Source organism: Mesoplodon densirostris, chromosome 18, assembly GCF_025265405.1.
Source record: "Mesoplodon densirostris isolate mMesDen1 chromosome 18, mMesDen1 primary haplotype, whole genome shotgun sequence".
Lineage (NCBI taxonomy): Eukaryota > Metazoa > Chordata > Mammalia > Artiodactyla > Ziphiidae > Mesoplodon > Mesoplodon densirostris.
Window position 1 is genome coordinate 18,868,912 of NC_082678.1, and position 21,635 is coordinate 18,890,546.

Here is a 21,635-nt window from a genome sequence, read left to right on the forward strand (position 1 = left end):
AGGGAGGGACAGCATTCACCGTGACCTTTACACACTGGGGCAGCCCAGCCTGTGCGGGTCATTTCAAAGAGCCCCAGAACCAAGAGACCCCTGGCTACTGTTAGAGTGGCCGTGAACCACAGCTGGGGAAAGGCAGGTTTGTCCCGGGTCCTCCCATCAGCACCAAACCCAGGGCCACCAAATGCCTGCCTTTCCATACATCCTTTCTGGGAGATGGGAAAGTAAGAAGGGCATGGGGGCAGGGGGGCCTCACCTGGCCAGGCAGGAAGTGGATCTGCACTACCGCATTGTTCTCACGGTGCAGCCCCATGAACTCCACCCCTGGGGCACCATAGCTAGGAGTAGCAGGCTCAGGAAAAGCTCCAGAAGGCAGGACACCACCCATTGGCCTGCCCGCTGGGCCCACGTGGCAAGGAGTGTAAATACCCAGCAGCAGAGAAGGGCTGCTGGATGGGGGGGGGGGTGTTTAGGGTGGGGAGGGGACAGCAGGGGGGATGGCCTGAAGGCACTGGGCCAGTAACCTGACCCCTGAGGGTAAAGCCAGCCAACCAGGGAGAGCTGTCGCAGCCAGGAAGGGTGAAGCATTATCCTGGCAACTGCTAGGCTGTTCACTGTACCCCTGTCCCCCGCCCCACCGAAACCCATAACCTGAACTGCAACAGGCTGTCAGCTACCACGTGGTGGCACCTGTGAGAAGACGCACAGGGCACCCGTGGACCCACCTACGGCAGTCATGGCCGTGAGTCTCGGCGCTGAGAATCGTAACCAGGATATGGCCGTGGCCTGGCGATGATTAACCAGCTGAGGGCGGGCTGAGTCGGTGGAAGCCGGGCCTCTGCCCTCCTGTGTACACACCCCCTGCAGCCTTGTGCTGCTGACTTGCACCCCCAGGCTCCCCGCACCTGCCCTGCAGCAAAGGAGGGAGTTACAGCTTTACTGGAGGAGGTGCCGGCTGGGCTCTCCACGGGTGGTCCCCCACCTCCCAATTCCCCTAGGTCCCACCCTGGGGGCTCAGGTCAGATTCAGGGGTGGGACTCCCAGACTCGTAGCGCAGCCTAGGCCAGAGGACCCGAGCAGCGATTCCCCATCCTGGGACCTGTGGGCTTGCCTCTGAAATGGACCCACTGGACCACGTCCAGCCTCAGGCCACCACCAACTAGGAGTCCACTCTCCTCTGCGCGCGCGCGCGCGTGTGTGTGTGTGTGTGTGTACACACGCGGGGGGGTGTGCAGGGTCGGGGGTAGAATCTGGAAGAGTAGCTGCCTTAGCACCCAAGGCCACCCTGTCTCTGGTTTGGACAGAGCCCTGGGCCCAGTCTACCGATCCTTTGGGGGTGGGGCCCATCCCTGGCCTCCACTTACTGCGTTCGGGGCTGACTCCTAAGAGGGTATTTGGAACATGCCGGGAACAAGAGGGGTCAACTGCAACTTGCTTTTCTATGGAGAGTTGGGGGAGTCCTTCCTGAATCTCACCAATGCCAAGGCCCCTGGCCCTTCCAGGGCATCCCTGGGTGGGAGCTGGGAGAACGGAAAGGATACAGCTTGATGGCTCCGGAGCGGGTGCCGATGGCCAGGATGCGCAGAGAGGGGCTGTAGCCGAGGGCGCTGGGCTGGTGCGGGAAGCCATGCTCCACCGTCTGCAACAAAAACCAGGCAGGCATGGGCCTGTAGATACGTCCCCTCTGCTCTTCCATGGCCGGGGGCAGGAGGTCAGTGCCGGAGGGAGGAGCCGCAGCAGAGAGCCACCCCCAGCAGGAAGAAGGAATTCAGTCTCGTTCAGGTCCCCACCGGGACCCACCTGGGCCCCACCCTCAGTCCATTCCTGACCCGGTCCTTGGCCACATGGCCCTCCCTGGGAGCTCATTCTCCCGGGACACCGTGCTGGCCCCTTGCTCTCCAGGAATCTGACCTGGTTCCTCCACCACCCGTACTGTGGGCCACCCACCCAGCCCTCCTGCAGGGGTGCGGGGGAAGCTCTGGGGGGCTGGCACAGGGGAGGCACCAGGTGGCTCAGGAAGCCCAGCTGCCCTGCAGCTCCAGGCGGGCCCCTAGGGTCCGACGGAACGCACAGCTGCCCTTCCCGACTCTGGGCCGCCCGAGGCTCCTCCAGCACTGAACATCTGCTCCGTCTCAAGGGCCTCGTTGCCACTATGAGTTCTCTTCCACCATCTTCCCAGGGAGGAAGCTTCTGGAGTGTTGTTGCAGACACATGCCTTGGCTCAGTTCTTATTATAGAAATAATACGCACTGTAGAAAACTTGGAACATATAAAGGAGTTTGAAAAAGAAGACAAAAGTCACCCACACGCCCACGACTGGAGTAACCCTTCCTAACAAGGGTGTGTATCCGACTGTAAGTGTGTATGGGCCTACACTTAAAAGCAGACACCTCAGAGAAAGACAAATGTTGTATGATATCACTTATATGTGGAATCTAAAAAATACAACAAACTAGTGAATATAACAAAAAAGAAGCAGACCCACAGATATAGCGAACAAACTAGTGATTACCAGTGGGGAAGGGTGTTAAAATTTTTTTTAGATTTTGGGACTTCCCTGGTGGTCCAGTGGTTAAGACTCGGCGCTTCCACTGCAGGGGGTGAAGGTTCAGTCCCTGAACTAAGATCCTGCATGCAGCGCGGTATAGCCAAAAAAAAAAAAAAAAAAATTATATATATACACACATAATTTTAAAATGTTTTAAATAAAAAATATGAATAAAATAAAATAAAAACATATAGCAAAGGACAAAAAAAACCCCCAGAGACCTAACTAGGACCATGCCACATGAATATACATACAGACACATAGCTCTGTGGTCTGTCTTTCCACCTATAGCCAGCCCAGGCTGTTAGAAGCAGTAAAACGACTTTTATTTTTCATTTTCATCACATGGTATGGCTTGCGGAATCTCAGTTCGCCAACCAGGGATTGAACCCGGGCCACGGGCAGTGCCGAGTCCTAACCACTAGACCACCAGGGAATTCCCTAAAACGACTTTTAAACGGCTGAAGAATATTCCTCGGCGGTGGGGGGGGGGTGCCCTAACTCACCAGGCCTCTGTTATTGAACATTTACTTTGTTTTTAGAGGTTTTGTAATTGCCAGTTGCATCGATAACTATTCTTGGGCTCCTATCTCTGCCTGCAACTCAGTATTTCCTTAGGCAGGTGTCCCAGGGGTGGAATTACAGGTTAAAGAGGTATGGATGTAAGCACTAGAGATTGAGATTGACAAACCATCTTCGGGAATGTTTCCGGTTGTTTCTCAGTCAGTTAACCCCACTCCACCCACCCACCCCCACCTGCCAGGGGATACTGAACCTGTAGAGCTATAGATTCAAGCAGGACAGAGGATGCCAGCCAGCGATTTCAAAGTTTTGTGTTTTTTTTTTTAAACCATGGAGACTGCCCTGCAGAAAAAGGGTGCACCAATGAGGCAGCTCTCCCTGAAGCCCAAGGCTCTACTCTGGGCTTCACTTGGCCTCCAAGGAGCAGAAAGAGATAAGTCCTGGTGACAGCTGGAGCGACAGCTTAGCAGACCCAACTGCTTTGCTGCCTGCCTGCCCACCCAGGCCAGTGGCTCGCGGAAGGGGGGCCCTGTGCTGGGGTTGGCCCAGGGATGAGAGCTCCAAAGAGTGCCTATTCTGGGGACACGTAGGTGTGAGGGCCTCACAGGCTTGGTTCTCTGCCAGGAACACAGTCTGCCCTGCAAATGGCTGTACCTGGAAGGGTCAACTGGGAGGACAGCAGCACACCAGCAGGAGCCCTCCCCCGGCCCGGCCCCCCAGGTTCTTGTTCAGCTATGTAAAAAATGCAGAGCCTGGAAAAGCCTTGGGGAGATAGCAGGGTATGTGGAATGTAAACATTTCCCAGGAAAAGGAGGGCAGGGCTCGAGACTCCGTGTGTGTGGGACGAGCTTCCCCAGGAGCCCCCACTAGGCCTCGGCTGGCCCCAGGCTGCTGGGGCCTCAGGAAGTCAGAGACCCGAGCTCCAGAGAAGGTTCCTGGGATGACAGCATTCTCCCATCATCCCCAGCAGCCGCAGCTCAGGATCACAGTGTCTGGAATTTGGAGGACTCTGGGGGGAACACCCAGCAGGAGCCTGGTGGCCAGCAGGGGCCCAGACCCTGATGCCCAGTACAACAGCCACAAGCCGTGTGTAGATCCTGAGTCCTTGCACAAGCCGTGTGTAGATCCTGAGCACTTGCAATGTGGCAAGTGCCACAAAGGAACTGAACTTTTAATTTTATTTAATTTCCATTAACTTAAATTTAAGGATGGACCCTTAACTCAGTAATTAGAAAACTTCCCAGGTATGTTCTTGGGTTCCAAAGGAACAGGGGCTGGAGTCAGGCAGACCAAAGCTTTGAATCTCCTCTTTCGGCTGTAAATCTTCCAAACTCTAAATATAGATCACATATTCCTAAAGAAAATTTAATGGCCAAATTGAGATGTCCTGTAAGTAAAAAATGTACCTTTGTATTAAAAAAAAAATACTACGAAAAAAATCTAATATCTATTGCCTACATGTTGAAACAATAATATTTTGGATATATTGGATTCAACAGAATATGTTATCAAAATAATGTCACTTGTTTAAAAAATTTATAATGCGCTTCTACAACATTTTAAATTACATATGTCTCATATTATATTCCTATGGGACCGAGGTGCTACCCTAGACATTTTTACCTCGGGCATCAGCAGGAAAGTCAAGCCAAAGAGAAAACAGCCTGCAGCTTTTTGTCAGGTGCTCAGGCCACACGTTACCCTATCAACTCACTGGCAGGAAGTTCTCCTGACATCTCACCTGAGTCCCACCTGCTGTGGATCAGCTCTTTTCCCAAACCCAGAGGGAGACAAAGGTCAGGCCCATCGTTCAGTCACTCATACTCATTCCTCATTTCTTCAGGGTCTGGAGGACACTATGCCACCCCTCACTCCCGAACCACCTTCTTTTCCATAGGCTGGTTTCAAAAGAACAGGAACTGAGTCAGGCCCATGAAACTTAGAATCTCCAATACCACCTAAAAGGTGAGTGGACTTGGACGAGCTGCTTTGCCTCATTTCACGTGTGGTAACCGGGATGATGCTAATGACTGCACTGAGCGGGGCTGTCCTTGGCTCCAACAAGACGAGCCTCAGGACAACCACCTGACCATGGCTGGAGGGCTCAGCTGGCCTCACAGCGCACACAAGCTTTGCCTTCCTTCAAAGGTTCTCCCTCATCCCCTCGTATCCCTCAGGGCATCTTCTCCAAGTTGACCAAGGGTCCCTCAAAAACAAAATAAGGGGAGGGAACTTCATGGTGACCCTAACTGGCTGGGGCCAAGAGGGTGGATTCAAATGTAAATAGCGTGGCGACAGGGGATTCCCCAGGTCCCAGAGGGGAAGCGACCCTGATTCAACATGCAGATAAGACCCACAATCCCTGAATGAGGCAATATGATACGATGAGGTAAAGCGAATCATGAGGTCAGGGAACTGGTCAGGCAAGGAGGCGTGGGGACCCCAGGCCAGTTACTAGAGGCCCAGGGGGTCTTGCTGGGGATGAGGAAGGGAGTGATTTGGATATGGGGAGAGAACAGAGGTCAGTTAATTGGGGGAACGGGGAGAAGCCTGGGGAAGCAGGAAGTTTCCACGAGGCCCCTCTGCCTGCGCTCCAGCTGCCTCCCAAGGTGGGGCGCCCTTCCCATCCCCTGGTTCCCCCTCCCTCCGAGTCCTAACAGCCTTTTAAGACGTGGTTCCCCCCACTGGAGCAGCAGGTTCACATGGACAGGGACCCCTCCAGGCTGGTTTAGGATTTAGGCACAGTTCCAGGACCCCGGAGCATAGAAGGTATCTGACCTCCCTTAAAGAAAGCAGCCCCCGGGGCACAGGAGGCACTCAGCCCCAGGGGGGGTCCTGCTGTGGACTTCCAAGGCACACAGCAACCCCGATCAGCCCTCCGCCCAGGACACCGGGCCCGGGGTTCCAGGGCCGGCCTTCCCAGCCAGAGACCCCAGCCGCCTCCAGCTCAGGTTCAAGCTAGGAGGCTGACCAAAGTGGGGTGTCCTCCCCTACCTCCCGAGCTCAGCATCCAGCCTACCTGGCACTGCCCCCACCCTGCTACCTGGCTCAGGTGACCTCTGCCAAGGGAAGAGAGAACAATGAACTCTTTTGACAGAGAGCTGGGAAAGGAGAGATTTCTAGGGGCCGCCAAACTGCAACACTAGCCCGGTGTGGGAGAGAGAGAAAGCCTGTCTGTCTCACACCGGCTCCGGGACCCCATTTCAGGTTCCCGGAAGGGAGAGGGCAAAGGTGGTTTGTCTGAGAGCGAGGGGCCCTTCGTCCTGCCCCCAGCAAGGGGGAACCCTGTCCAAGATCGAGGGCTGAGGAGTCCCTAGCACTTGCTGGTGGGGCAGGAAGGAAGGCTGCCCAGGGGCACGGGGTGGGAGGGTGCGCAGGGGGTGGGCCGGGGGACAGGGAGGCACTGCCCCGTACTGGGTGTGGTCAGCCCAGATTCCTGGCGGTGGCAGCAACCTGGCCCTCCCTGTGCGGCCGTCACCTGACACCAGGGGCCCAGCCATGCAAAAGCCAAGACCAAACCGCCTGGCCCTGGACGGGGCAGCTGGTCAGGAACACACTGTTTGTTCAGGGCCTGGAGTGGGGGAGGGTGGCCCAGGCAGGAAGGGCGGCCAGCGGGCTTCACCAGGGGAGGCAGGGCCTCGAGGGTATTTTCAAGGAAGGGGTTTTAATTTAACATGCGCTTACGTCCCCTTGTCCCCTCAGAGTCACTTCCTCCCTCCTGAGGCGCCCAGTGGGTCCCGCAGTCCTCTCATTTGGTCCTCAGTGGCCCTGCTGGCACTGCCAGCTGACCTCTCTGTCTTCCCAACAGGCCTGAGGACCCGGCATCCGGCACAGGTGAAGAGACGGAAGGCCGCACCCTGCGGCCCCACGGCCGTGGGCAGATGGAACCGGCAGCCGCATCCCCAGCCGGTGCCCCCTCCCGGTACTCAGGTTGTGCAAGCCTGGAGGCCTCAGTTTCCTCACCTGCAGAGTGGGAACAGCACCCACCTGTGAGTCATCAGGAGGCTGAGGTGAAGGCAAGGCAGACCCTGTAGGGCATCAGCTGTGTGTGGGTGCCATTCAAAGCAATTTAACTCAGCCCACCAATCTGGGTGTAGGGGTGATTATAACGCCCACTTTACAGATGAGGAAACTGAGGAGCAGAGAGGTTAAGTAACGTTTCTGCAGTCACTCAGTGAGGAAGCAGCACAGCTGGCATCTAGACCCAGCCGCCCGGCTCCACAGTCCCCGCCCCAACCACTGCACCACCTGGCCCCTTTGCTGCTTGGCATGGAGCCCTTGGTAAACCGGAGCTGCCCCTCGGGCAATCAGTCCCCAGCAGGGGTTTCAGAGCATCTGTCCACAGACACAGCTCCTTCCCAGGTACCGAAGCCGAAGAAACAGGACATGCTGCTCTAGGCCCCCGGGGTCCATGTCCCTGCTCTCTGAGGCACCTCGCTTGGTGTGGGTGTCAAGGATTTGGGCCAGAAGGTACTGGAGGGAGAGGCCCAGCTGGAGTCTGCAAGCCTCTTGGACTGGCCTATGATGGTGCCACCGTCCCACCTCCCAGCTCACTGCCCGGCACTTCTGGGATGGACGCTGCCTGCTTCCCCAGATGTGAGGCTCAGAGCTCCAGCTCTGTGTATCCCACTGTCTGCTGGGACCCGCCCTCACCTGAGGGTGCCAAGATTCTCCAAACTGAACCTCGAGCCAGATAACATTCACAGAGCTGTGCTGATACTGGAACCACTAGCCACTTAGGCCCTTCAACTCACACATTAACTCGTTTAATCCGCACACCAACACGGTGGGGTGGCTTCTGTGACCCTCTCCACTTAGAGATGAGTAACTTGTCCAAGGTCACCCAGCTGGTGAACCCAGGGAGTCAGGTGCCCAGGTTGGCGCCACTCACCCCTAGGCAAGACTGCCTCTCGATAAGTGGATGATCATCATTGTTGCTATTCTGTCCAAATCGAATGTATCACTTTCCTCAACCCTGCTCCTCGCCCCTCCAGGGCTCCCCAACCCAGGGCGTGGCACCACTGTCCAGCCAGGATGCAGGACACCCACCTCCCTTCCCTCCTACGCTCCGTCTATTACCAGGTCTCATCAACCTCTCGCCCTAAATAGCTCTCAACCAGGGGCTATTTTACTGGCCAGGGGACACTGGGCAGTGTCTGGAACATTTTTGGCTGTCACGTCTTGGGGAGGCAGGGCCAGGGATGCTGCTAAACAGCCTCACAACTCAGTGGGCCCCCAAGGCCCCAAATGTCAACGGTCAGGCCCTGCGCCCCAATCCCACTGCTGGGCCCCAGTCAGTCAATGCAAAGTCTCCTAAGTGCTCTGAGCTTACCTGCTCCTGACTGAAGGGCAGAGAAAAAAAAAAAAAGGTCCCAGAGTTACCTCCTCTAAGTCATAAATGAGATCGCTCACTCCCCTGCTCAAAACTCACCAGGCTCCGCTGTGTCAGACCCAGATTCCCAGGTTCCAGCCTCCCTTGATCCCACAGCTGACCTCACAGCCAGGGGGCCGGGGCAGGGCTGGCGTGGGTACGACCACCCAGGCTCCCAAACCTTCCAGGATCTGGACTCACCCTCCAAGCCCAACCCTTCAGGCTCCACCATTCACCCAGAACCTAGATGAGATGAGTCTAAGCCCCTCTCCTCCCCAACAGCGCCCCCAAGACTTTCCCCTCCAGGAAGTGGAATTTTAGACCGTCAGCCCCTTTCCTTCCACCAGACTATAAATGTCCCGGAGGGCAAAGGTCTTGTCTGAGATTTCCAAAGCCCCAGCGCTGGGCTGTGTAGGTACTCAATGCATGCTTCTTGGAAGTGAATGGGAGGAAGAAGGAATTCCAGGAGCCTCCCCTCCCCCTCCCCAGCCAGGCCTGGGGGTGGGGCAGTCCAGTTTGGGGGCAAGGGGTGAGGGGGGTGGGGGAGGCATGATTCTTCTGACCCAGCCCCACCCCAGCCCCACCCTGCTGCTGCACAGTTGGAACTTGGGGTGGGGGTTCATCCCTCTTCACTGAGCCTGTCTATCCGGTTTCCACTGGAACTGGCCACCTTTTTGGGCTGTGAGATCCCAGCCTCATCAGTGGCAATGGAAGGCGACAGAGGTCACCCAGGCGCCCAGGCGGATGCTGAGGTTCTGAGACCCACACCCAACACCCATGGGCTGCTCCCTTGTAAGTGAGAATGGCAGGCCGCCGGGGCCACAGATCCCCCATTTATAACATATGCACGCCTACATCCCAAGGCCCAAAAGCCGTGCCCACAGCTTCCTTCCCCCAGTGGGAGGAGGTGTTCATTTAGGGAAGCCCTGATCCCAGAGGCAGTAGCCTCACAGCCACAGGTCAAGAAAATCAGAGGAAACCGGCAGAGCAGGTTGGGACCCTGACTCGCCTCGAGCAAGCCCCCGGGAGCTCTCGCTCCCTGGGAGGCAGGCAGCCCCTGAAAACAGCACCTGACGCTCCCGGACCACTGTGCCTAGCACTTCAATGATCTAATTCCGTGTAATTCTCACAGCAAGCCTATGCAGTGGGTGATGGGCACAGGGTCATCCAGCTTCTAAGTGGCTAAGCTGGATGGGAAGCCCACCCGTCAGCATGTCCTGGAGGGGGGACACCTGAGGGGAAGAGCATTTTGCTGCTGCCCTTCCTGCAGTCCACCTTCCAGGGTGGAGGGAAGCTCAGGCATGGAGGCCAAGGGCCTAGATCAAAGCAGAGGTGAGAGGAGCTAATTACCCCGAACCGGCTGCGGATTGCTAGGTGGCCTCCGAGCTAATAAACCACCCTGTGTTCCTTCCCCTTTACAGGCCAGCCCCCAGGGAAGCCCCATGATCCTGGGTAAGAGGACACCCGCTTGGGGGGCCTTAGGAGCAGGTGTGGAGCTGGGGTGGTCAAATGCCAACCCCGGTACCTTCTCCCAGGTGCCTCTCCCCACTCACCCAGGCCTACAGCCGGCCAGAAGGAATCATGTGTTCTGCCTGCAGGAAAAGCTGTGTTTTCCTTTGGGGGTAATTTGAGGAGGGAGGGAACGGCCATGGCCTGTGGCCCCAGGGCTCCAAGGAAACTGGCGTCACAGGAACATCGTTACACTTTGCAGGGTTCAACGCACTTTCACCTTTCCCAGCCCTAGGCCTCCTCCATAACCCCGTGAGGAGGGAGGCAGGTCAGGTTGCTTTATCCCCATTTTACAGGTGGGGAAACTTAGGCTGGAAGAGGGGGGGTGACCTGCAGAGGTCACACAGCCAGCGAGAGACATGGGACAAGGAGAGCTGACTCCTGGGCATCCTGTCACCCTTTCCCAGGAAAGCCTCTAACCAGACCCCATTTCCAAAATCCAATTCCCAGGAAGCATAGCAGGCAGTGCCAAGTAAGTACCTTAGTCCAGGTAAAAGTGACCCCAGCGCCAGCCCCAGCCTATGGGGAGGGCGATACCTTTTGTTTGTTTGTTCGGCCACGCAGCGCAGCTTGCGGAATCTTAGTTCTCCAACTAGGGATCGAACCCGCGCCCTCGGCAGTGAGAGCGTGGCGTCCTGACCACTGGACCGCCAGGGAATTCCCTGGGCGTGTGACCCCTTCGTGCCCGCCATAAACGCCCGGCTGGCCCTCCACTCCCCTTACCTTGTTAAACTGGAAGAGGTCCCGCTTGAGTCTCTCCCTCGCAGGGTCATGTCCCGGCCTCAGGAACCTCCTCATCTTGCTGCACGCGGCCCCCTGGGGAAAGGGGGGCAGCTGCTGAGCACTGGGCAAAGGAGGCCCGGCGCCCCAGAGCCCGACCCAGCGCCCAGGCCCGCTCGCCCAGCTTAGGCAGCCTCTCCCCAAGCACGGCATGCGGCCGCCCCCGGGCCGGGCCAGCTTCACCCTCGGCTTCCCCACGCCTCACGCCCCATCCATGGAGCGCGGTTCCCTGAGAGGAAACCCGGAGGGAGCTCTGGACCTGGAGGCCGGAGCTGGTTAATGCTCTGACGCTTGCTCCAGGCCACCTGTGGCCTAATAAAGCCAACAGGAGAAGCTGGGGGAGGAAGCCATTTAGCCCGGCTTTATGGGAACAAGGAGGGACAGAGGCCCTGAGGTTTTAAAGCTTAATTGTTAACCTGTTTTCTGAAAAACCATAAAACTCTGGCTAAACAGAAAGGGCAACTTCACAAGCCTCTGTCTTCAGAGCCGCCTGGAAGGTGGGAATGCAAAGGCTGTCCACCTGGGCTCCCAGATCAGAACCCCGATGGGGGAGGGGAAGTGCCCCGACAACTCCAGGCCAGGGCCCAGCAGAACTCCCTCAGGGGGGTCAGCGCACCTGGGCAGATTCTTCCTTCTAACTTCAGGGAAGGCTCTCCAGCGACTCTGGGCTTAGGCTGCTCCCACCCGCCACAGCCGTTCGGAACCTGAGTGAGCGAGGTGCACAGCACACAGTCGGGGGGTGCTGGCCCATCCCATCCCCCAGCCGGGGCCCACGGTGGAGCTGGGTCCGCCCCCACGGCTGCTGGGGGTCTCTCTCTGGAAGCCCAGGCTTCCAGGCTGCCCCACCTCTCACCCTCAGCTCTGGCTATCCAGTTCCAGCTCCCCTGGGCTCTGATGGGGTGTGCTCGGAAAGGCTCCCTTTCCCATGGGCCCAATGGAGACTAATAAGGAGAAGAAATCTGCTCCCAATAAAGAAACCAGCTCAAGGCCCCAAAACTGTCCTCCCACCATAGAATGCATTCCCAATCCAAGGGGAACTATTTCTGGCTCATCCTTGGGGGAAGGGGGTGGGATCACATGTGCTCCAGCTTCCGGCTTCCAGGAGCACAACCTCCCACTGACCACAGGACACCAAGGCCCGTCCTCGGAAACACAGGGGCTCAGGCCCACCCTGGAAATGGCTCCATTCACGCCTGACACTATAAGGGAAGGAGGCAAAGCCAGTCTCTGCTCTGGAGGAGCTTACTCTGGGGTAGTGGCAGGTCAAGACAGGACAGTGCACAGTGGCGAGTGCCCTGATGGGGAGGCACAGGGGCACCCAGCCCAGACTGGGCAGCAGGGGAGTGTCCTACGGGAGAAGAAGGTGGTTAAGCTGAGACCCGAAGGATGCCCTGAAGTTTCTGGCTTCTTGAAAGGTGACAAAAATTAACCATCAGGCCAGGGCTTTGCATATGCATGGACCCTGGCAGGCACATGGGTGGCAGAGTTGGAGGGACTTTCTGGCAGAGAGGCATGTCCCAGGGCAAGTCCAAACATCTCCAGCTGGGGACAGGCGGGGACCAGCCCTCTGAGCGCCTCACCTTCTGGGGACACCAAAAAGGCCACCACTTGTGAGAGGGCTGGAGAGTAGAGGTCTGTGCCTGCACATTTTGGGGGAGCCAGAGCAGAACGGGGAGCCCCACTTCTCCAAGGAACAGCAGGTAGTCGGGAAACTCCCAGTTGCTCACTTGACCCGAGGCCCCGCAGTGGGTTCAGGGAACATACACGGGAAAGTCCCGGAGGCTCCTGGGCCTGGGAGTGAAAACAGACTCGGGTCCTGCAGCGACCTCGGCCTCCTGGACAAACAGCTGGGCTGGTGGCCTTGCATTCCAGCCATGGGGGAGGGTAGCGCCAGCTCATCAATCTGCCACCCGAGGCTCCTGGCAATGCCCCCTCTCCCTCTCCCGGCCCAGGTCACTGGGTCAAGAAGCCAGAGGAAGCTGGGAGGGACGCCCTGGAGGAGGAAACGGGCCTGCGGACTCCAGGGAGAGGCCACCCTGGGCTCTGCCCCGGGGACCCTCTCAGGCTGCAGGGTGGGGACAAGAGGGCACAGGGCCATCTGTGCCAAGGACCCACATAGGCTCAAGGGTGACACCGCCCAGTCCCAGGGGCAGACGTGCAGGTAAGAGGGAGGGAGACAGGATGCGGAGCTGGGTGGGAGAAAGCCCCACTTGGGGAGGGAGGGCGGGCACTCCATCCACCCGGCTGCCCCTTGGAGCCCCTGCTGCCTACCAGGCACTGAACCAAACCTTTGTGCGTTAGAACAAGGTGCACCTAAACCTCATCCTGGATGTTTGTTCTCCTTCCAGAAGCCTCCCTGGAAGGTGACTGGAACATCCCCACGTAGCAGACATGGAAAGAAGACCACAGAGGCTGGGCAACTCATCCAAGTCACTAAGAAGGTACCAAGAGAACTGAGATTTGACCCCAGGTACGGCGAATTCCCCAATCTTAGGGCTCTGGGAGGCAGCAAAGGATGTGCAGACAGGACAGAGGATGCCTAGTTACAGCCGTGCAGTTCAAAGGCGCAGACACATGCAGGCACACACACTCCCACATGCCTTCAGCTCAGAGCCAAGCAAGCAGTGTGGGTCCTGGCCTCTGGTGAGGTCTGGCTGGGCAGGGCCAGGGGCCCTTGCCTGGACCTGCCGCTCATTCCAGCTGGGGGCTGGAACACCACTGGCCTGGGGTGACAGAGCCAGGTCCTTCAGCGTAGCTCCCAGCACAGAAAAACTGCCCATGTCAAGGCATTAAAAAGTGCCATCCCTTCTTGAAGGCGGACAGGTCTGGGACTAGCTGTACTTACCTCCAAGCAAACCCTCAGCTCCACTCACCCCAGGCAAGAGGTTCTCTGCGGAGAAGCTTCAGGAACCTGGGCCTGGAGCTTCCTGGTGTGGAACAGATCCTACCTACTCAACCCACTCCTGACGGGGGCAGGGAGACGTAAGGGAAAGAGCCCAGGGCTTGGGACCCTTAAGCACCACAGCTCGGCTCCTCCAAGCTGGGTGGCAGCTCCTCGAGGTCCAGAGAGCTTGTCTGCTGCAAGCAGTGGGAGCAATGGCAGAAGCCAGTGCCTGGCGCGGAGCAAACACTGTCTGAGGACTGGGCATCTGACCGTGACAGACAGACAAGATCCTCCAGTTCACCAAGCTTACATCCTGGCAGGGGAGCACAATGGCTAAGAGGTACACAAATCAGTCAGCGGGATGGTTTCAGAGAAAGCTCAGAGCCTACAAGAAAATAAGGGAAGATGCTCAGATCGAGCGACCAGGGTTTGGTGGTCAGAGGACTCGGTGAACCTTCCCGAGTCTGGGTCTGCGCGTTTGCCGTTCCTTCTGCCTGGGTTTCTTTTCCTCCAAATACGAACCTCCTTCCCTTGCCTCCACTCCAACGTGCGCACGCTGAATGAACGAACAGAGGTGATAATACCTCCACCCAGTCCTGAATGGTAGGAAGCGGTCAGCCAAGGGAGGATTCGGGGCAGGGCGTGTCAGGCACCTGGAGCGGGCTTCCGTGTGCCACGAGGGGCTGGGCGCAGGCAACGAGGAGGGATGACATGGGTCAGAAGGGGGGCCTGGTGGGCCACAACAAAGAGCTTCAGTTTGACTCTGCTGGGAACCCCCTGACAGTCCTGGGCAGGGGCCTGATGTGGTCCGCCCTCCCCTCCCCCACCCCATGTCCGCCTCTGCTTGGCCCTGTGTCCATCTCCTCAGCCCCCGCACCAGCCCCATTCACTGTGGTCTCCGTGCTTTTGTCTCCACGTTTCTCTCTGGTATAACCTTGCCCCTCAAGCAGCATACAAAAAATCACCTTCCCAAAATCGTCTCCCCCTGAACCCACCCGGACCGCGTTCACTGTGCTCCCTCAGCGCTTGACTGTGCCTTATGCTAAAATGATGCCTAAGACCACTGCGGACTCGGGCGCTCGTCTAGCTCTGTGGATGGTCTCCCCTGCCTTGTCGTGCTGGTCATTAAGCTGCTAGGAAAAATCAGAAGCAACCTAAGCGGCCAACAACAGGGGGCAGGTGAAGGGTGCTCAGCCCGACGATGGAAAGGGTACAGTCATGAAAAGGGCAGGAGGGCTTCCCTGGTGGCGCAGTGGTTGAGAGTCCGCCTGCCGATGCAGGGGACACGGGTTCGTGCCCCGGTCTGGGAGGATCCCACATGCCGCGGAGCGGCTGGGCCCGTGAGCCATGGCCGCTGAGCCTGCGCGTCCGGAGCCTGTGCTCCGCAACGGGAGAGGCCACAACAGTGAGAGGCCCGCATACCGCAAAAAAAAAACAAAAAAAAGAAAAGAAAAGGGCAGGAGACGATGGCCATGGATGGAAACATATGTCCAATGTATCTAAGAGTCAGGTAGAATCTATTAAAAATATTTACATAAGTCGACAACACAGTGGAAGGGTTATGGGACTACTGGTGATGCTTTTTCTTCTTTCTGTTTATCTGCCTCCCAGGCAGGGGAAATAAGAGGATCACAGGGGAGGGGCCCAGGTGGTGGTCAGGTGTGAGGGCAGCCCTGCGCTCACAGTTGGCACTCAGTCCTGTTGGGGGATCGCTCCTGCCCCGCCCACAGCTATGGACACCAAATGGGCACAGAGGCAGGGCGGAGACAGGTGCGTGGAGCCAGCTGTGTGACCTCAGGCTTCAGGGGCCCCGGGGTCCGGGGCGAAAGGATGTTACTAGTTTGCAGGCCGTGACCGGTGGAGCGGCTGTGAGCTTCAACAGGAAGGCCTGGGAAGGGCTGGCAAGCTCTCAGGTGCTGTATGTGTCAATGCCACTTTTACCGCGAGGGATGTCGGGGAAGAGAGCTCAGGGGCCCCCCAGGGTGAGGAGCCCCCAAGTCTGACGCCAAGGAGGGTCTGAGGCAAAGACTGGGGAAGGAAGGAGCTCCGAGGGTCCTGGCTTCCTGCGCCGGGGGTGCCACCTGGCTAGAGCACAACCCGTGCCGGTGGGGGGCTTCCTGAGAAGAAACACCTTCTCCGTCCGCTGAGCTTCTAAAGACTGCCCAACCTCGGCCTCCATCCCTGTCCACTGCGCCCTCTGTCCGTGTCCAGACCTACCTCTGCGCCGCCCTCCCTGCTCTGCCGGGCTCTCTGGTCCCTCGGGGGCGGGCGCTTAGGGTACAGGGCTGGCCGGGCCAGGAGGCTTGCTGACTTGTGGCTGATTCGTACTCATTCTCCCCACAGGTCTGCGCCGCGTGCGTGGAGCTGGCCTGAAGCGTCCCCCGCGGGCAGCTGACCCTGAGATTCCCTTCGCTCTCACTGCTCTAATCATCCAACACTGTTGCCCACCAGCAAAACATACCAGGGCCTAGAATTGGTCTCCCCACACCCTGATGTCCACGCTGTAAAAACACAGGAGAGCTGCGTACTTGGCAACAGGTTAGCAAATTCACACCCTGTCTTCCTTTCCCATCCTCTGCTCAGACCCTGTGGCAGGGACGCACCTAGACCCTGCCCCCACCCCTGCATCTCAGGAGCTCAGGGCAGAGACCAGTGGAGGCAGAGAAGAAATAAATGCAGGCGAGTGGGCTTGTCTCGGCTCCCCGCTCTAAGCAGCGGGTCTGATTGTGTCACAGGGAGGAAGAAGGGGGTCCCCAGAGCAGATGGCTCGACCCACGCTGGCACTGTTTGGGGTGCCTGGGCCAATCTATCCCCAGGAGACCAAGGCTTGGCCAAGCTGCATCAGCCAGTCCCGGAGGTGTGTGATGGGCCAGCCCCCTAGAAGGTCCCTCCACAGCCTGGGCATTTCCACTGAGCTGCTAAGAGAGGCTACATCCGGAAGCAGGACTCTGGACATCTCGGGCCCACGGGAGAGAAGGCTCTTGGAGCCACACTAGCACCTGCTCGTGTGCACGATCTCCGATCTCCGAGGGTACGCACGGCACGAGGTGCAGCCCCAGGCTCCCCTCTGCTCGTGCTTCCCACAGCCGGCTGCCGCTAAGCTGCCCTCCCTTCCCCGACATCCTGCGTGTGGCTTTGGCCTCCGTCTGCCGGGTGTGAGTACGCCCCTGCACCTCCCACGGCGGGGAGTGGTAAGAGAGGGCTGTAAGCAGCTGGGGCAGCTGCTGACCCTTGGGCACCTGTCCGTCCCAACTCAGATGCTCACGGCTGCTTTGCCAGCGCCTGAGTTATCCTGGGAAACCCAATCTCCCAGAGGCACCAGGCAGCCCCTGGCCAGGAGCTTAGCAACCAAACCTTGGCAGAAAGGGCACCTCTGTGGATGTGGAACTAGAACACAGAGAGAGAGGGGGTGGGAACCACAGAATTGTTGTCGCTGCTGTTGTTGGGTAATAAAAGGGATTGAGAGGGACTGTGGCCAGATGCTACTTGAAGCACTTTACAAGCATCATCTCATGTAATTCTTACAATTACTTACGAAATAGCCAATTCTGAGAGCTGTGGAGCCCGGGCAGTTAAGAGTCCAAGTCCCAGTCTGAACGCCAACCAGGCTGCAGACCGTCTGCTCAGTTCAAGCCTCCCTCCCAGGACAAAGGGGCTCGCCAACAGCAGGCTGGATGGGACCACCTGGGGTCAGCAGCCAGAGCCTGACCTGGCCCTCCACCCCTCACTGTCCATCCCACGGAGCCACAGGCCAGTCCCACAACCCTGGGAGGGCCCTCCTGCCACCCCCAGGCTCTTCCTGAAGGGTGGAGTGGGAAGTCGGAATGCATGCGTCCTCCCCACATCCCCATCCTGGGGGCCTCAGTCCCCTTCTGCAATCCAACACCAGACTCTCTCCAGGGAAGTGACAGACTGGATGTGGTCAAGCACAAGGAAAAGCAAAGCAGTTCTGGGGAGAACACTGACAACTTGCCTAGGGTGGGCGTGGGTGGGGGTGGGTAGGCTGCCTGGCTCATCCCATCAAGCTCCAACCCACGGCCTCAGACTTGCCTCAAGACTTGAACGGCTGACCCAAGCAGCTTCCAGGCTATGTCATCTCCAGGAGGGAGGGACCGGGCCCCGCCTGACCTGTCCATGGTTGTATCTCCAGTGCTTAGTGCCCTCACACCTGAGAGGCACCCAAAATTTATTTAAAGAACTCCCTCACCTCCTGCAAGTCTGTGCTCAAATGTGACCTTTTTGACGAGGCCCATCCTGACCACTGTTTAAAGTTGCAACCTGCCCCCCTTCCAAGGGTCTTGATCCCCGGCTTTAGTTCTTACTCTATAGCTCGCATTGCCTTTTAACAGATGATTTATTACCTACACTCATTTCCGGTCACTCACGCTTCCCATCCTTTAGAATCTGAGTCCTGTGACGGCAGAGACCTTTGCTTGGTGCAAGGATTATGCCTGGTGTCTCAACCACACCGCACATACAGAAGCACCAGTAAATACTTGTTGAATAAATGAACAGCTGGGACTGGATGGGGATCAGTTAGGCAAAGGTGTTCTCCAGTCAGGAGCCACTGACCCTAAAGAGCACTGGCCTGGGGCCCCACGGGGTCCTCAGGGAACTTCCCCGTCCTGTTCTCAAGTCTCTGACCAAGGCCAGGGCCATGTGCCTATCATGCCTGACATCCTGCCTGGGGATACCCTTACAGGTCCTGCCTCAGCCCCAGGCTCCAGGACACCCAGCTCCTTGGCAAGTAGATCCAACAATAACATTATTTACTGGCGTCAAACAGTCTTGTGCCCAGTCCCTCTCATCAAACCCTGGGAATACCGAGTCAGGTGTCTCGAGAAAAGTCTTGCGTCTCTGCTGAATTCCTGAAGGGTAGAGTCAGGTACCTAGCAGCTTCCCTGTGCCCACGCCCAGAGGAGCCTCTCCTAGCTCAAGAATTCACTGTGGTTCCTGGAAAGGGGAAGGGGAAGGAGTGGGGTGACTCTTCAAAGGACCAGTTTCCTCTGAGAGGCAGGGCGGGGAGGGAAGGCCACCCCCAAGGGAGCTGGGCAAGAGCCATGGTGACAGGGCACAGGGAGAGGAGGCTTTCCCGGGGGACCCTAGGGAGCCAGGGCTGGAGAAGAGCGAACAGTACTGGTGGCCCTACTGGGGGAGGCCCATCTTCTGTCCCATACCCCACTTCTCCCTGAAAACTACTCCTGGGCAGGGGAAAACAAAGTTGCCAAACAGACCTGGCATGCCTCAGGAGACCCAGGAGGAACCCTGATAGTGATATCGCCTGATGAGATAAGAAGGCCTCTCCGAGCTGAGTACTCAGGATAAGTGAGTCCAGGCAGCCAGTGCTGCTCAAGGCAGCCAACCCCGAAGCAAGGGCCATTGGCTTCTCGGGCCTCCACCCTGGCCCCCGATTCAGGCATCTCAAAAGCTGCCTCTGACACGTCAGGAAGGACCCTTCAGGGAACACCACATTGCCCCTGGAGACTCTTGCCAGGGATGCTCAATGTCTCCAATGCGGTAGATAGGGGGTCACAGACTGATGGCAGAGAAGCCAAACTCTCCAGCTCCGTGTACCATTTTCTCTATGGGAGGGAGGGTCCTGGGGTCAGGAAGTCCTGGCAGGAGAGGATACCCCTTCCCTAAATGAGGTTGAAAGGAGGCACTCTGGAGTTCACAGAAAATCCCCTTAATGACAACAGAGCAGCACAGGAATGTGCTACCCCAACCTATCCGCCCACCAGGGTGCAGAATGTATACAGCCAAGCCTTCCCCTGAGCAGAAAGCAAAGCAGATTAGATTGTACACACACACTCCTCCCAGGAAAGGCCTGCCAGCTGGGGTCTGGCCGTTAGGCCTCACTCCTGGCTTTTCCAAGGAGCAGCAGAAGTCCCAAGGGCCACTGGAACCCGAAGTGAGGTTAGGAGAGGCCACTGCCCTCTACCTCTGCTCTCCAAGGAGCAACATCCTCGTTCTAAAAGTTCTGATCTCCAGAGGCGTTCAGAAATCAGGATTTCTGGACAGAGAAGTCAAATTCCCTTACAACCCGTCAGGCACATCCAAAAGGCCCAGGTATCTGCCCAAATTCCCACAAGTGACCACGCTTTTTATGCTTTGTGGGGACGCTAAAGCAGCCCACCCTCACTTGGTGCCAGCTATGTGCCAGGCCACACGTGTTTATGACATTTTTCATCCTCTCGTCAACAACTGTAAAAACAAGGCTTGCTGAGGTTTGGTTAAGTGACAGAGCCAGGGTCATCCAGAAAGAAACCGACAAGGCACAATTCAAAACTACACCTGAGTCGAAAGACACTAAAAAACTTAATGAGCACTATATCTGAGGAAAGACTGTGAAGATCGAGGGAGAAGTTTTTTTCTGTATTATTTTACACTTTCTAAAACACTTCATTTGCCCCAGTGAGCTCCTATTACCTTTTTTATTTTTTAAACCAATGGTGCATCTGGGATTAAGGGCTTTTATCTTTCTTTTAATGCTATTGTGCACTAGAGCACTGCTAAGTACTAAGTTACTAAATTATTAAAATTATATTAATCTGGAACTTCCCTGGTGGCGCAGTGGTTAAGAATCCACCTGCCAATGCAGGGGACACAGGTTCGATCCCTGGTCCAGGAAGATCCCACATGCCGCGGAGCAACTAAGCCCGTGCGCCACAACTACTGAGCCCGCGTGCCTATAGCCTGAGCTCCGCAACAAGAGAAGCCACTGCAATGAGAAGCCCGCGCACCAACAAAGAGTAGCCCCTGCTCGCCGCAACTAGAGAAAGCCCACACACAGCAACAAAGACCCAGTGCAGCCAAAAACAAATAAAATAAATTTAAAAAAATTATATTAATCTGCTGCTAAAGGGGATACTCCATTGCCTCAGGGAAGAGTAGGGATGCAGGATGACCCCAGACCTTGGAAACACTGCCCAGTGGCTCCCACAGACAGTGGCCCAGTCTAACTTCAGAGAATAGGAGCAAGCACAGGTCAGAGCCCCCAGAGCTGGGTTTGAGCCCTCACTGACATAAGTGAGCACTGTGGGCAGATAGTTGAAGAAAACCAAATCTGAATCTCCTGTGCATAAAATAAAGAAGTTGGACCATTCCCATGCTTCAGCTCACAAAGACCCAGACTGTTCCTCAGAAGCCACTTCTGACCTTGGCTTCCCCTGGGCTGGGCTAGGGCTCTTCTGTACTGCTGCTCTGTTCCTCCCACCTGGAGTTTCCTGTCTCCCTGACACACTCCTCCCCTCCCTGCCCAGAATCCCCTCTGCAGCCTGACAGGACCTTGAGTTGTAAACTCTGCAGAGGCTCCCTAGAGCCCAGGTTAAGACGCCCTGCATCTGGCACATGGATCCCCATGGGAACGGCTCCGAGTCTACGCACCGCCCACCTCACCCAAAGCTCACCTGTCTCAGGTGAGAGCCTCAGGGGGCCACGCCACAGCTCTCCTGGTTACAGTCAGTTCTCCCCACAGCGAAAGCTCGGTGTGTCTGCGAACCGTCCAGCCTGAGCAAACCAAGAGCAAACTTTGCACACTTTCTTTGGCAAGGCGGTATTTTTCACTTCTTGCCAAGTCCCAGTGTCCCGCAGCGCAACCCCACCCCCGTGGTCTTGGAAGAGAGACTGGGTCTCCGTAACGTCCCCTAAAGGTATCCAAAGCCGCCTGAGGCGGAGAAAGGCCCCAAGACCCAAGTCCCTTCCGCGGGCTTCCTGTGTCCGGGGATTAGGAGGCACAAAGGGCCGGCAGGGAGAAGGCCCAGATGGCAGGAGCAGGGGCTAAGCCGCCAACGTAAAGCGCTCCGGCCCCCGCTCGCGGAGAGAGGGCCACTCTGGAGACGCGCGTCGCCTGCCTTTCCGGCCAGGCGCCTTACACGTGGGGCCCGAGACCCGGGGACTCTGTCTCCGCCCGCAGTGACCCTCGCACCCAGCCGGGCCGAGCACCTGTTTCCCTGCTCTCCAAAGCCAACACTATTGTGCAAACCCGAAACCCAAATTCTGTAATCGCGGGCGGATCAGGCACA

At 57.3% G+C, this 21,635-nt stretch overlaps 1 protein-coding gene across 1 annotated transcript in view; it reads right to left on the reverse strand.

The window, feature by feature from the left end:
• LLGL2 (LLGL scribble cell polarity complex component 2) overlaps positions 1 to 21,082 on the reverse strand; it is a 32,574-nt gene extending 11,492 nt beyond the window's left edge. The window contains exons 1-4 of the mRNA XM_060081317.1: positions 21,021 to 21,082; positions 10,671 to 10,763; positions 1,539 to 1,636; positions 254 to 335 (exon numbers count right to left, since the gene is read on the reverse strand). Of these exons, the coding sequence (XP_059937300.1) occupies positions 254 to 335; positions 1,539 to 1,636; positions 10,671 to 10,745 (255 nt within the window). The 5' untranslated portion in view covers positions 10,746 to 10,763; positions 21,021 to 21,082. The remainder of the gene's footprint in view (positions 1 to 253; positions 336 to 1,538; positions 1,637 to 10,670; positions 10,764 to 21,020) is intronic.
• Positions 21,083 to 21,635: the final 553 nt, after the last annotated feature.